Below are 14117 nucleotides of genomic sequence, written 5' to 3'. Positions count from 1 at the left end.
TATAAATAGACATTCTATGAGCCAGCTCAGATTTGCCACCTCTTAGGCGATATCTGAAAACTTATCCTTTACATGTTTTCAAAATGTCAGATCTGAGCACAATGGCACACACCCGTGATGTCAGGTACTCAGAAGGCTGAGGCAGGAGGACAGCAAGTTCGAGGCCAGCCTGGGCAATTTAGTGTAACCCTGTCTCAACTTAAAAAAATTAAAAAGCTCTGGGGATGTAGCTCAGTGGTCGAGTGCTCCTGGGTGGTATCCCTAGTACCAATGTGTGTATATGGGGAAACCCCAAAAAACAAAATGAATAATTAACACAGAGAACAAGGACATAGCAAGATGCTATCTACTCTGGATTTCAAGGAGTACTTTCTGGACCAAGCAGTCCAGAAATGGACCGGGCTTGGAATCTATAATTTGCTGTTCACAGGTTGTGAAGTTCAGGGAAGTTGCATCACCTTTCTGAGTATCAGGCCTTCCTCTTGTCCTTCATAAAATAAGGGTAAGAACGAACTAACACATGTAATGCAAACCATGTGGCTTCGGGAGCACTGCTGACTACAAATGGAGAGGTAGATCCAGAGAAAGATTAATACACCAAATTAAAAGCATTTTTTAGAAAATAAAAGCTCAGAGGACTCCTTATGGTTTTAAGCAAAAACAAGTTCACAAATGGAACATCTAAAACTGCCGATGGAGGCTTCAAGATGCAGTTTGGTGGGATAGCACCTGTCTAACATGTTCGAGGCCCTGGGTTCCGTTCCCAGCAATGCAAAAACAAACAAACAAATCAATAAACAAACAAACAAAAAAACCCCGCAAAGTGCATACAGGATGAAGTTTTCACTTCACTATCAGAAGATAGTGACTTAGGCCATTGTGCTCAGTTCTGCTTCTTGTTCAGCGAGGCTGCTTCCTGTCCCCACTGCTCAGCATGGTACTGCCCCATGAGCAACTGGCACTGAGAAGCTCAGGCTGGAAGTATTCGTGCTTCATACATTTTCCTTTGTGAAAAGGAACAAGCCAGATACTATTCTTAGGAAGAAAAAAAAAAAAAAGCAAGCTTTTTTTCCTATAAGTAAGCTCAGCAAATTTGACAGTCTACCCACCCCCACCGTCTGCACAAGGGTTTTCATTATTCAGTGTTTGAATACAGAGTGACATTCTGTGCCTCTCTAAACCTAGGCCATGCTGGTCTGTTTGAAGGACCAATGCTCAAGAATGGCAGGGAAGCTCTCTGGGTTATGGTGTTTGGCACTTCTAGCCAGTTCTTTGCTCCTGAGTTATTTATATGGCTGAATACAGCTGCATCTTGAGTCACTGGGCCTTCAGCAATGACTGGCAAATTTAAAATGTCTATGGACATTTAAAAATACTTTCAAAAAATCTTGAAATTTGCAAAGGCTATGATATGAGTTACCAGCTTTAATTATAAAATAATGTGCACTCTTATATACCCTGAAGGTTAATTTTGCTGCACCAGCTGGAGAAGAGAAATACCATATGCCAAGGGGTCATTGAAATGGGCAAAACCAGACTTCCTGCCACCAAGCTATAGGCCCAGAACAAGGGCAAGGGTGAAATTGTTACAGGAGAGCTGCAGATAAGTAGATTTACAAACGAGTTAGCACAACTGCATTGCAGGACTGGAACAAAGTGTCTTGTAGTTCTGGAGAGGAAGTAGCTTGCACCAGAAGAAAGGTAAAGAATGGTGACTCAGGCACTTCTCTTCTGAGAACCATCAAGTCTCCAGCCTGCCTGGAACAAAGGAGGCTCCAGAGAGCTCCACCTAGTTCACAGGATAAAATCTCATAGCAGAATTCGGAGTCAGCAATGGCTAAACCCTAGATGGTTGTTGGCTCCTGTGTTAATGCTTAACGGTCTGCAAATGCCCCTGAATTTTACCCATCAGGTTATTCTTCTAATTATACAGAATCCTATGAGGGTGGTTATGAGTATTATCCCATTCTATCAGAATATGCTCAGGATTTTTTGAATCATCTTATAGAGCGGCCTGACAATTTTGAAACTGAAATTGAACAGTTTGCGGAGACCCTGAATGGCTGAGTTACAACAGATGATGATGCTTTGAAAGAACTTGTGGAACTCATCTACCTACAGGCTACATCTATCCCAAATTTATCTTATATGGGAGCTCACCTGTCTCATCATCTGACAATAAGCCCACACAGTGGCAACTTCCGCCAATTGCTACTTCAAAGATGTGGCACAGAATATGAAGCTAAAGATTAAAGCTGCAAAAGGAGATGAAATGTCTTAATAACGATTTCATGTATTTGTACTTGTTCTGGGACAATCTTATCTTAGCTTGGAGATCAAGAGAACAAATGGACAGGTTACAAGAACAGATGTCCTTCAGGTTGGTCTGAGAGAATTGCTGAATGCCCTCTTCTCTAATCCTATGAGTGACAACTTAATTTGTGCAGTAAAATTACTGAAGTTGACAGGGTCAGTTTTGGAAGATGCCTGGAAGGAAAAGGGAAAAGACTGATATGGAATAAATTATTCAGAGAATTGAAAATGTTGTCCTAGATGCAAACTGCAGCAGAGATGTAAAACAGATGCTCTTGAAGTTTGCAGGACTCTGGTCAAGTAACTGGGGGTAGAGTTCATACAATTTTAATATACAGAGAAGCAGAACATGAAAATGATCCTAACTGCTTTATGAATGAACAGACATTTTATACATCTGACGGTGTTCCTTTCACTGCAGCTGACCCAGATGATCAAGAGAAATGTCAAGAATTACTTGAAAGAGAGGACTTGTTTCCAGATTATGAAGAAAATGAAACAGATTTATCAGGGGGTGGTGATCCATATTTGGATGATATTGATGATGAGATTGAAGAAGCTTATGAAAACTTTTATTTGGAATCAGAGTGTAAGCGAAAACAGTAAAGTTAAATTTTAGATCAGTTTTATAAAACAGTTGAGGTATGGTGATATAGCAGAATACAGGAAAGTAAGAAAATGTATCACACTTATACCAAATTAAGGATGTTGAGTTATTTTACTAATGTATGTAACTTTAATGTTTTTAACACTATCTGCCAAAATAAATTTTATTCCCCAAAACTTAAATGTATATATATTTATACATATGATAGTTTATTATGTACAATTAATTCCACTGTTTTGGCTGCAATAAAATTTATTTTGAAAAAAATTAAAAAAAGATCGGTGACTCATAGGAACACCATATGCCCTCAAGGTAGCTGAGCAACACAGAAAGAATGTATGCACACACACTGGATATGAGCCGAGTGGAGAGAAAAGCAGGAGATCGAGGTTCTGTGTATGGGGCAGTGGCAGCTGGGGACATATCTCTTTTGACAGAATAGATGCTACTGTGTCTGCACACTGACACAAAGCTATCTGCTGTGGAGCAATGAGAATCAGAAGGCTTGGGGCCCCTCAATGTTATCTTCCCTTCCCCTCCTGGATGGGTGCTTAGTTGCATTGCTCAGAGCACCCATGGTAAGTGTCCATGCTTCCATCAGCACACAGCTCTCTATTCTGTAACTAGGGGGTTCTGAGCCTCCCCCCCCTCTGCCAGACAGGTTCTTCGCCCTGGCCTAGGGGGCTGAGTCAGTGTTGACTGAATGAGGCAAAGTGGTAGCAGACTCCAGAAGGCTAACCTGCTGCACCTGAGGCCAGGCCAGACCAGACCCTGAAGCAGGAGGAATGTGGGAGGGGACATGGCTGTTTTGCTGCTAAAAGATTGAGAGAGGGAAGCTGACCTCACCTCCTGAAGAGCCTGTGGACTGCTATGAGCTGGAGTGATGGGGCCCAAAGCAGAAGGCTGGATTAACAGCCAGGAGGCTGATTTTCAATCCTGGCTTTGTCACTGATGGATTAAATGATCTTGGACAAATAACTAATCCTACCTTGTCCTTGTAAAATTAGGGAGTTAGCATAAATTTCTGGATCACAAACTTTTCTGATCATCAGAATCCCCTGGGAAGTTCTCTCTCTCTCCCTCCCTTTCTCTCTCTCTCTCTCTCTCTCTCTCTCACACACACACACACACACACACACACACACACACATTTGTATACATATGTTCACACAGGTAGTGCACATACAACCCTTGTGTCAGAAGTTCTGGGGTAAAACTATTCCCTTGGTTAAAGATCCTGGGTGCTTCTGAGGATTGGCCAGGTTTACCCTCTGCTGGGAATAGTCCCTAGATGTTCTTCTGGTATTAAAGATAATTATTTCATGAAATATACAAATATTTTCTAAAGAATAATTTTTTTCCTATACTTTCTCCTGGAGGAATGATGTTTTCTCACTTCAGAGACAGGAAAGAATTGCCTCTATTGCTTGAGAGGGGTCAGCACTTTGCCCTCATCCCATTAGACACACACTCCAGAATGGGGACAGGTGTGATCCCAAACCAGCAACACTCTCCAGGTTAGGAGACTTTCTCAGGGCCAACTTCCTCCTAGGCTCCTCTGGATCCAGGCAGTGACACTGAGTTCCAGCCTTAGGAGTCTGGCAACTAGTGGTGGCCTCTAAGCACTCTACTGTTTCTATCAATGCCACCTTCCTTAGGTTCAGCTGGTTATGTTCCCATTGTCCTAACAACAAAATGGCTTCCACGTAGTGGTCTACCTGTGTGCCAATAGCTATGCTCACTGCTTTGTCACACCAATGAACTGTCACACTGAATCCTCCTTAGCACCCTGTGATGTACTCTTGGCTCCAGTTTGCATCTTAGAAAACACATTCAGAAAGGCTAAGTCCTTTGCAAAAGATCAAAGTTAGGAGCTGGAATCTAAGCAGGGCTCCTTGACTTTGAGACTATTTTCTTAGCTTGCCCTCAGTCCATCCTTTATGGCTTCTGGAATACAGCCTTCCCTCCCTCCCTTTCCCCTTGTAGAAGTGAGAGCAGTGTATTCCCAGACCAAGATACAGACCTGGGCAGCATCTACTTCCTGGCTTACCTTAGCCAGCCTTGCTCGCTTGATGAGGTCATTGAGTTTGCGCACTGCTGCCTTCTGGGGAAGGCTCTGGATGTCTCTGAAGAGGTCCTGTGCCTCAGCCTCAAAGAGCCGACGGTTGTCTGTGTTCTGCAGGGGCTGTGCCCAGAAGGAGCCAATGTAGACGCGCAGAACCTCGGGCGTGTTGATGACCTTGCCCAGGGACCACATAAGGGCCCCATAGACCCGCATGAGCTGCTGTGTGTCCACTTGGTCAGCCTTGTTAAGGACCACACGGATCTTGTCATCCTGGCCCCGGAAGGCCTTGATGGCCTCTGAGAACTCATCTGAGATGTCCAGTTTGTGAGCGTCAAAGAGGAGGATGATCCTATCGACCCGCTCAGCAAACCATTGCAGGACTTGGCAGAAGTCATACCCTGGATGGAGAGAGGACAAGTCAGTACTCCTGGCAGCTCTGGGGGACATGGTTATAGTGCAGTTAAGGAATCCCCTTGGACTCCAGTAGCTGCCAGGGAGAAAGCCCCATCTTTAAGTTGGAAGCAGCAAAGGCTTGAAAGTCATTTTGAATGGGACCCCTCTAGGCTGGATGCATCTGGTTCAGGCTGGGGATCTGGGGATCCTTTCCTGGGCTCTTGGACACTTTAATCAAGCATTACGTGCCAATAATTTCATTTGGTTCTCCTGATTCTCTGATTTCACCTAGGACACTCCTTTTGATCAACAACAAAACTGACCAACAGGCCGGTAAACCACAGGATCAAAAGCTCTGAATTTTGCATATTTCACTTTTCTGAAAGCACCAGAGACAGAGAAAGAAGAGACCCTGGAGGCCACCTGGAATCCCACGGGGGCATCCAGCAAGCATGTAAGAGGAGGAATCACCTTCTCTTAACCCAAGTTTGTACAGTGTCAAGGAGTCAAAGGTTGGCCTGGGCAAAGTTGTGACATATTTATCATGTGGCTTATTTATAGTTTAAGTGTGTTATAAATATTTTAAAAACTTATGGCTCATAGCCATCCTGTGAAATGGTCCCTTGCCAATTTCTTTCTAAAAGTGGCCAGACCCACAACAAATTCCATTGAGCCTGCTTTGGCCACCTACCAATATGCTCCAAATCAAGCAGCTAAATAAACACTTTTCAGCAGCCTTAGGTCAAGACTTTCAGGCACTTCCCGAGGGAGGTAGGTTCCCACAAGGAGCAAACAAGAGAAGGCCAGTCCCCCAGGGTTTATTTTAATCTTAGGCTGATTAGCTGCAGAACCAGCATCTCAATTTAGCCCAGCTCAGGCTGACAGGTCACCTTTCCTGATTCCTCTTCACAGGTCCCTCCTCTTTCCTTTCCATTTTGAAAACTTTCAAACATCTATCAAAGTCTTAATAATAATACAATTAAAGCTGGTGGACCTACCATGCAATTTTCATGAATTCTGACATTCTGCCCTGTTTACTTTAGATACTTTCAATCCAGTTTACTCAGATAAAAAAAATATCATAAATGGCAAGAATGAACTGGATCTTTGCTTGTCCATACAGGTAAATGTCCGAAACAACAACAAAACCGAACCCACCTAAAACAAACAAAGCAGCGTTGAGTTAAAAAATGACTTTCAGGGCTGGAGTAGTGGCTCAGGGTAGAGTGCTTGACTGGCCTGTGTGAGGCCTTGGGTTTGATCCTCAGCACCACATGCAAAAAATAAAAGGTTCATTGACAACTAAAAAAATATTTAAAAAAAAATCACTTTCAAAGGGATGAATACAGCATGATAACATTAATGTAAAATGTTGAAATACAAAGCCACACTCAGCAACCAATGAGTATGTATTATGGCACAAATCCAAAAACATTGAATATGAATTTAGAATACTGGATGGCACTGGGAAGGGAGGGAATATGGGCTCTAAGGCAGATGAAGAAGTATTTAAAGGAGAATGGTCTAATTAGGGAAAATAAACGGGTCCATGAACTCAAGTTTCCATGCATTTGAAGAACAGGTGCAAGAGGAGGAATTATACACACAAACTAGAGTCAGATACTTTTTAAGATTTTTAAAAAATTTTTTTGTAGTTGTAGATGGACAAAATATCTTTATTTTATTTGTTTATTTTTATGTGGTGCTGAGGATTGAACCCAGTGCCTTAAGCATGCTAGGCAAGCACTCTGCTGCTGAGCCTCAGCCCCAACCCCAGATACATTTTTTTAATATTTTTTTTTCTTTTGAGAGAGAGAGAGAGAGAGAGAGGGAGAGAGAGGGAGGGAGGGAGAGAGAGAGAGAGAGAGAGAGAGAGAGAGAGAGAGAGAGAGAGAGAGAAGAGAGGCTGGGGATGTGGCTCAAGAGGTAGCGCGCTCGCCTGGCAAGCGTGTGGCCCGGGTTCGATCCTCAGCACCACATACCAACAAAGATGTTGTGTCCGCCGAGAACTAAAAAATAAATATTAAAATTCTCTCTCTCTCTCTCTCTCTCTCTCTCTTAAAAGAGAGAGAGAGAGAGAGAGAGAGAGAGAGAGAGAGAATCCTTCCAATATTTATTTATTTTTTTTAGTTCTCGGAGGACACAACATCTTTGTTGGTATGTGGTGCTGAGGATCAAACTGGGCGGCATGCATGCCAGGCGAGCACGCTACCTCTTGAGCCACATCCCCAGCCCCCAGATACATTTTTAATAATAACAAAAATTCAGGAATGCTGAAGACTCCTGTGACCTTCCTCCTAGAGGAACCCACTGCCCTAGCATGGTGTTTAAGCTGCCAGCACATTCAAGACTTCCAGTTCTCACTTTTCACTTCTCTATTCTGTCTTCCTGTGTACTACGCTCTGATGCCTTAGGGAGAAGAAAGACAAAGGTAGTGCTCAGAATATGGGCCAGAGTTTATTCTATCTCCTTCAGCCACCAGTTTAGATAAGAAGACAAAGACTTACTGAACAGGTCACTCAATGGTATGTAAAGATTGGGAATGGAGACATCACTCAGTTCTGTCCCTGCAAGGTCAAACTGCTTCCCAAGGTAATAGTAAGTGATGCCATTGCGTGAGACTGACTTGTGCACTAGACAGCCCCAGATCACAGTGGCAGATCCTCAGCAGAGGAACACTTCTGTTTCCTGGGTACCAGGAAGATGCCTGGGACTTGTGCATTCTTCAGGACCTGCATGGAGGCTTGCTTTTCCAATAAAGATGGTTGACATATCTGTCTGATCAGACCATTCTTTCACTTGATCCCTGTGATTAGAATCATATATCTGGGGCTGGGGATATAGCTCAGTTGGTAGAGTGCTTGCCTCACATGCACAAGGCCCTGCGTTCAATCCCCAGTACTACCAAAAAAAAAAAAAAAAAAAAAAAAAAAAAAGGAAAAAAGATGTTCAGTAACAAATTTGGGCTGGGGATGTGGCTCAAGCAGTAGCGCGCTTGTCTGGCATGCGTGCGGCCCGGGTTCGATCCTCAGCACCACATACCAACAAAGATGTTGTGTCTGCCGATAACTAAAAAAAATAAATAAATATTTTAAAAAAGAATCATATATCTGAAGGCTCAGAAACAGATTTAAGAAATTGTTGTGATTAGGTTGTACACTGAATGGATGTGAGTTGTTTTTTGCAGAACACATTTCTGTTTGGGGGAGGTATTCTTCCTGGGCCATAGAAGCTGATGGTGTGGAAGACAGTCCTTTGCCCCATTCCTTGGCATGGACAAGTGACCCAGAATTAAACATTCATCTCTTTCCCCCCAAGAATGAGGGTTTGAGGGAATGATGCAGAGACACAGGAAAAATCAGAATTTACCAATGGTGGGGGCAGGGGTGGGCGTGGCTGAACGGAGGGTCCAAAGGTAGTGGTTTCCTAAGCCTTTTTCTGAGGCTAGTTCTCCAGCCACCCCATGAATTCTGTGAATGACCTGATCTTCCAAAAGTTCCTTTTCTGTTTAAATTAGCCAGAATCAGCTTCTTTGATTTGCTAACAAGAACCACAATTGGTAAGCCATTTCTCCCACATTAATATTTCTGAAAAATGTCTCTTACTTCAGTGCCAAAAAAACTTGCCACCCCAGGCAGAGAAGCCAAATTGCAGCTGTCACCTCCAGTGCTGGGCCATGCAGCCGTGCAACCCAGTACTGCATCCTCCCAGGCTGCCTTGGTTGAATGTTTGGCTGTGATATGACTCGTATTAAACTTTAACTTAAATTTGAATAGTTAATTTAATTGTCTTTAAAAAAGGATTCCAGGTTGATGGTGTAGCTCACTGGTAGAACACTTGTCTAGCATTTCTGAAGCTCTGGGATTGAACCCAGTACCACAAGGAAAAAATTCCTTTCCAGTGCCACAGTAAAATCAGAAGTTATTGCGAGGAGAGCTGCTAGGTACATGGTTAAGTGAAATCATTACTTGTTTCAGGAGCAATGGCCACATGTCTCCATTTTCTTCTTTTAAAGCAACAATGAGGACTAAGAAGTACAGGTAGGCAGACCTGGGCTTTGTTTTGCTATTAAGCAGGCATAAAAGGACTGCTTGTCACACATCAGGAAACACAATCAAAGGAGAGGTCACCAGATGTCTCAAAAGAGAGCAGAGGATTCTCAAAGCCAGGAGGGGTTGGTCTGTTCATTTCCCCCCAGACATACAAAAATCACAATTACTTTTGTTACTTTGCCGTTTTAGGAACTTTTGAGCACCTAGTTCAGTGGCATCACAGGCATGCACAGTGCTGTGTGATGTTCACCAACATTCACACAGCACCCCTTCACCCCCTCCACTGGAACTCTCAAGCTGTTCAACAATAGCAATAACAATAATACCCCATTCCCTTCTCTCCCCAGCTGGGGTGACACCATTCTCTTTTCCGTACCTAGGAATCTGACTACTCTGGGAACCTCACAGAAGTGGGATCATATAGCATGTATCCTTTTGTGATGGGCTGATTTCACTCAGCATGATATCCTTAAGGGTCATTCATGTTGTGGCATGTGTCAGAATTTCCTTCCCTTTTAAGGCTGAAATTAGGTCTGCTCAATAGGTCTGATTTTTTTTTTCATATTTTAAATTGATGCATTATTAGTTGTGCATAATGGTGGCATTGGTGGTTACATATTCGTACAAACACACACTGTAACCATATTATTTGGCCACTATCACTCTCCAGGTTTGCTTAATTCTTATAGCATGAAGCACTTCTATTATCTGCTTTCTGGGCAGAAGGGAATGGGGTGTTATTGTTATTGCTATTGTTGAACAGCTTGAGAGTTCCAGTGGAGGGGATGAAGGGGTGCTGTGTGAATGTTGGTGAACATCACACAGCAGTGTGCATGCCTGTGATGCCACTGAACTAGGTGCTCAAAAGTAACTAAAATGGCAAAGTAACAAAGTAATTGTGAAGCACACCAAATGCTTATCTACAAAAACAATCCTGACTTAACTTCAATTATATGTTAGTCTGACTGCTAAAGGAAAATAGAGGTTCAGAGGGCTCTAAGATGCTGATTCTCTAAGTTTGGTCTTGCATTAGATCAAATAAGGGGCTCGATAACATTTAGTCTCCCAGGCCCCTCCCCAGAACCAGAGAACCAGAATCCCTAGGGCTGGGCTTGGGTGATCTGCAGGTTTCAGCTCCCCAAGATGGTGATGTGTAGTAAAGACAGGACCACTGCCTAGACTGAACAAAGGCTTGGGATGCACAGAGATGCTGACGTTCTTGTTAGCTAGCAAAACAAACATGCTTAAAGTAGTTTTCTTTTATTTGAAAAAGTTACCAGTAGATAGTTAGATGGGTGCATCTCTGAATGGAGGAACCAATTTAAAAATGCTTATTTGAAGATAGATTTTAAAATTCACCAAAGCTCCTCTACCTTTGCTGGTGCTGGGTCTTGACCTGGCAAAACTTCCCCTAGAGTTCAGAGCATAGAAATCCAGTCCTGATCTTATCCATGCTTCAAATCACTTGAGTTAATCTCAAATTACATGCTACTTGACTTTAAGCTGCATTTTCTTGTCTGTAGAATCAATAGTCTCATGTAGTCTCTGTTGAGAGACTACATGAGACTATGCTTTCAACTGGCTCAATACAGTGTTGACTTATAAACTTTCAGTAATGTAAGTTATTGCTATTACTCCCTGTTGGTAAAGATGGTGCCCGGAGTGCTTCTCTTCCGGGAGCTCAGGTCCATGACTCACTGAATGGCGCGAGAACTGTCACCTCCAATCCTTGTGAATGGCTTGAACTTTGAATGGTGCACCTCCAGTCCCTGAAGTGGATCGAACTCTCAGCCAATGAAGAAGTAACAGCCCACTCGCCTTGCTCCTCCTCATTCTGTGTTAAGCCCATAAATATCAACACCCAGTTCTTGCTCTCTTACTCTATCCCTCTTACTCTCTCTTTCTCTCTCTTACTCTCCCCCCTCTCTCCCCCTCTCTCTTCCCTTTCTCCTCTCCCCCCTCCCTCTCTCTCGACCCCCTTCTCTTCTGCGACTGACAGCTACGGTCCTGCTAGTATAATCTCGACAGGTAAACAGTTGTTTTGGCTTGTTGAGTTTACGGAGCTTTTCCACCGTTCCTTACATTCCCCACCCACACCTCAGAGGACCCAATGGTTCCCTCCCTCTTCTGAGCTCCCAGACCCCTTTGCTGTGCTTCTATTGCATCACTTCACAGTGTATTAAAATCAAATGGATTTCCTGATCTCTCTCATTAGATAATAAATTCTTCAGCCATAGGGACTGTCTTCCTCATGGTCACACAACATAGTGGTGCGCAGTAGCAGTGTTGGTTTTGGATCTAATACACCTGGGCTCCGTTATTAACTCCTTCTGTGACCTAGGGCAAGCCACCTAAGTTTTCTGTGCCTTATTTACTCATCGGTGAAAAGGTGTTAATAACAGTATTCATGTACCTCATGGGGCTACAGTGTTAATAACTTAATAACTGTGAGGCATTTAGAACTGTCTGGGCACCTAGAAATCTATCTGAAATGTTATCTACTGGTCATTAAAAAAAATCTTTATATCCAGTTTCTGAGGCACAGTGTGGGTGTGGCAAATGTCTGTTGAAGGACTCATGGCTGGGGAGAAATATCCTCTACAGCCTGGGAAAGACAATGAACTGGGGGTAAAAGCATCCATGCAATGACGCTTAAGATAAGAGAGAGAATCTGCCCAGAAAGCAGATAATAGAAATTTATCAACTGATCAAAAATCCACTCATATTTTAAAATTATAGTAGTGCACTCCTCAAAGGCCTGGTGACCTTTCCTTTTTTGCTTGTGAGATGGATGGAGTTCTGTGTCAGTTGGTCTTAAAGATCCTGGGTTGTTCCTAAAATTAATCTATGATTCTAATCCCAGATGTCATCTGGCTTAGGGAAGTACAGTGCATACCATGCTGGCCGCGGTAACTTGGGGCACACATCTGTACCCAAGAGGATGAGAATAAAGGATCTTCCCCAAGGTTCTGTTATAGAGGGAAGGCAGGTTCCTAAGAATCCTAAAGGGTAGCCACACTGTGCTAAGGTAGCCTATGAAAAGCTGACCTTGAATTAAGGTTGAAAGCCAGTGGCCCTCAGATTGAATGTGCAGTTCAGCTGCTATTTTGCTTGGTCTATTTGTTTTTGGGGGTGTTGAGGATCAAAATTAGGGCATTCTGCATGCTAGGCAAGTGCTCTACCACTGAGCTACATCACCAGCCTGACACAGTGTATGTAAAATGTTGAGTTGGTCACTTTGGTCTGGACACACACTGCTCAGTTCTTACAGACAACTCAGTCCACAGTCGTACCCAGTTGGTACCGATTGCTGACAGCCTGACTCAGCCAAGCTCTGTCCTCTGAGAAGCCAACCTTCTCCCACAGAGGCCTTATGGCAACTGTGCCATGTTAGTTCATGTGTGTCTCCCCTGCTGGCTGTGACCTCATTGAGGGCGGGGCCTCCTTTCTCTGCTGGGTATAGCACTGGAATAATGCCACCAGGAACAGCTTCCTGAAGGACTGAATGTTTTCTGTGGAAAAATGTGCTCAAAAGTCCCGGAACCAGCTTTAAACAGCTTTGGAACATGTGTCTCTGGAAATTAGAAGTATAGTAAACATCTTTTTGGAATTTAACAAGACACTTCAAAAACAAAAGTTAAAAAAAGGTTAATTAATAATAATTGAATGCATAGAATGTACTTGGAATTGTCACCGAGGGACATTTATAAAACTAAGGCTGCTAGCTTTATCTATATTGGCTTCCACCTAGGGATGAGTGGAGATGCTATGCACATCTTTATTGGAAAACACTCAGCAGTAAAGAGGGATGAGATAGGGACATGGACAACATGGATGAATCTCAGAATCAGGAATGTGCAATATGAGGCCAGTCACCAAAGAGTGCATACTAAATGATTCCATTTCCATTAAATTCTAGAGCTAAACAAGGTGACAGAAAGCAGGTTCAGCATTGCTTGAGGTTGGGAAGGGGCTGGGCTGGCTGCTAAGTGGCTTTAATAGGAGGGACCTTCTTGGGGTAAAGGAATTTACAGTTTGTCAAAACTCACCAAATTGCACAATTAAAATCAGTGCATTTTATTATATGTTAGATGTCGATAAAATTGACTTAAAAAGTAAAGCAAATAAGCAAGAAGAAAGAAAAGGACCCAAGGCTGATACACTTGTTTAAAACCTAATGATTCTGCAAACTTCAGATGGACGAGGAAGTTGAAATGTATTGGTCTAGGAGACTATGGAACTAATTGGTGTGGCTGGAGATGAATGAGGACGGAGCAAGAGCCTGGTGTATTGTTCAAAATCAGTGTTTAAGGACCATTCTAAGAAGCATTCTAAGAAACAACGTCACTTCACAAGCATTCTGTCCTCTGGCTTAGGTGAGGACAGTGCCTCTCATGGTGACAAAATAGGAGTAAGGATGCTCTGAGTGTAGAGATTCAGTTCCAGCTAGGCAGAGTGCAAGGTGGCTGGGCACATAGAGGCCTGAACATGTGTGTACATGAAAATGTGTGGAGGATGCAGGAACCATCCCTTCAGAGCTTGACAGATTAAAAAAAAATTTTTTTTAAGTTGTAGTTGGACACAATACCTTTATTTTATTTATTTTTATGTGGGGCTGAGGATCGAACCCAGAGTCTCACATGTGCTAGGCGAGTGCTTTACTGCTGAGCTATAACCCCAGCCCTGA

At 43.1% G+C, this 14117-nt stretch overlaps 1 protein-coding gene and 1 pseudogene across 2 annotated transcripts in view; one reads left to right on the top strand and one right to left on the bottom strand.

The window, feature by feature from the left end:
* EHD4 (EH domain containing 4) overlaps nucleotides 1-14117 on the bottom strand; it is a 90027-nt gene that overhangs the window by 16868 nt on the left and 59042 nt on the right. The window contains exon 4 of the mRNA XM_081289429.1: nucleotides 4971-5383. Within this exon, the coding sequence (XP_081145555.1) occupies nucleotides 4971-5383 (413 nt within the window). The remainder of the gene's footprint in view (nucleotides 1-4970; nucleotides 5384-14117) is intronic.
* On the top strand, nucleotides 694-2919 carry LOC308647355 (polyadenylate-binding protein-interacting protein 1-like; annotated as a pseudogene). The gene is made up of 2 exons: nucleotides 694-717; nucleotides 1819-2919. The product of its transcript is annotated as a polyadenylate-binding protein-interacting protein 1-like (transcript).

This window comes from Spermophilus citellus (genome assembly GCF_964194105.1).
Source record: "Spermophilus citellus genome assembly, chromosome: 4".
Taxonomy (NCBI): domain Eukaryota; kingdom Metazoa; phylum Chordata; class Mammalia; order Rodentia; family Sciuridae; genus Spermophilus; species Spermophilus citellus.
This window is presented reverse-complemented; position numbering and strand designations above follow the sequence as displayed.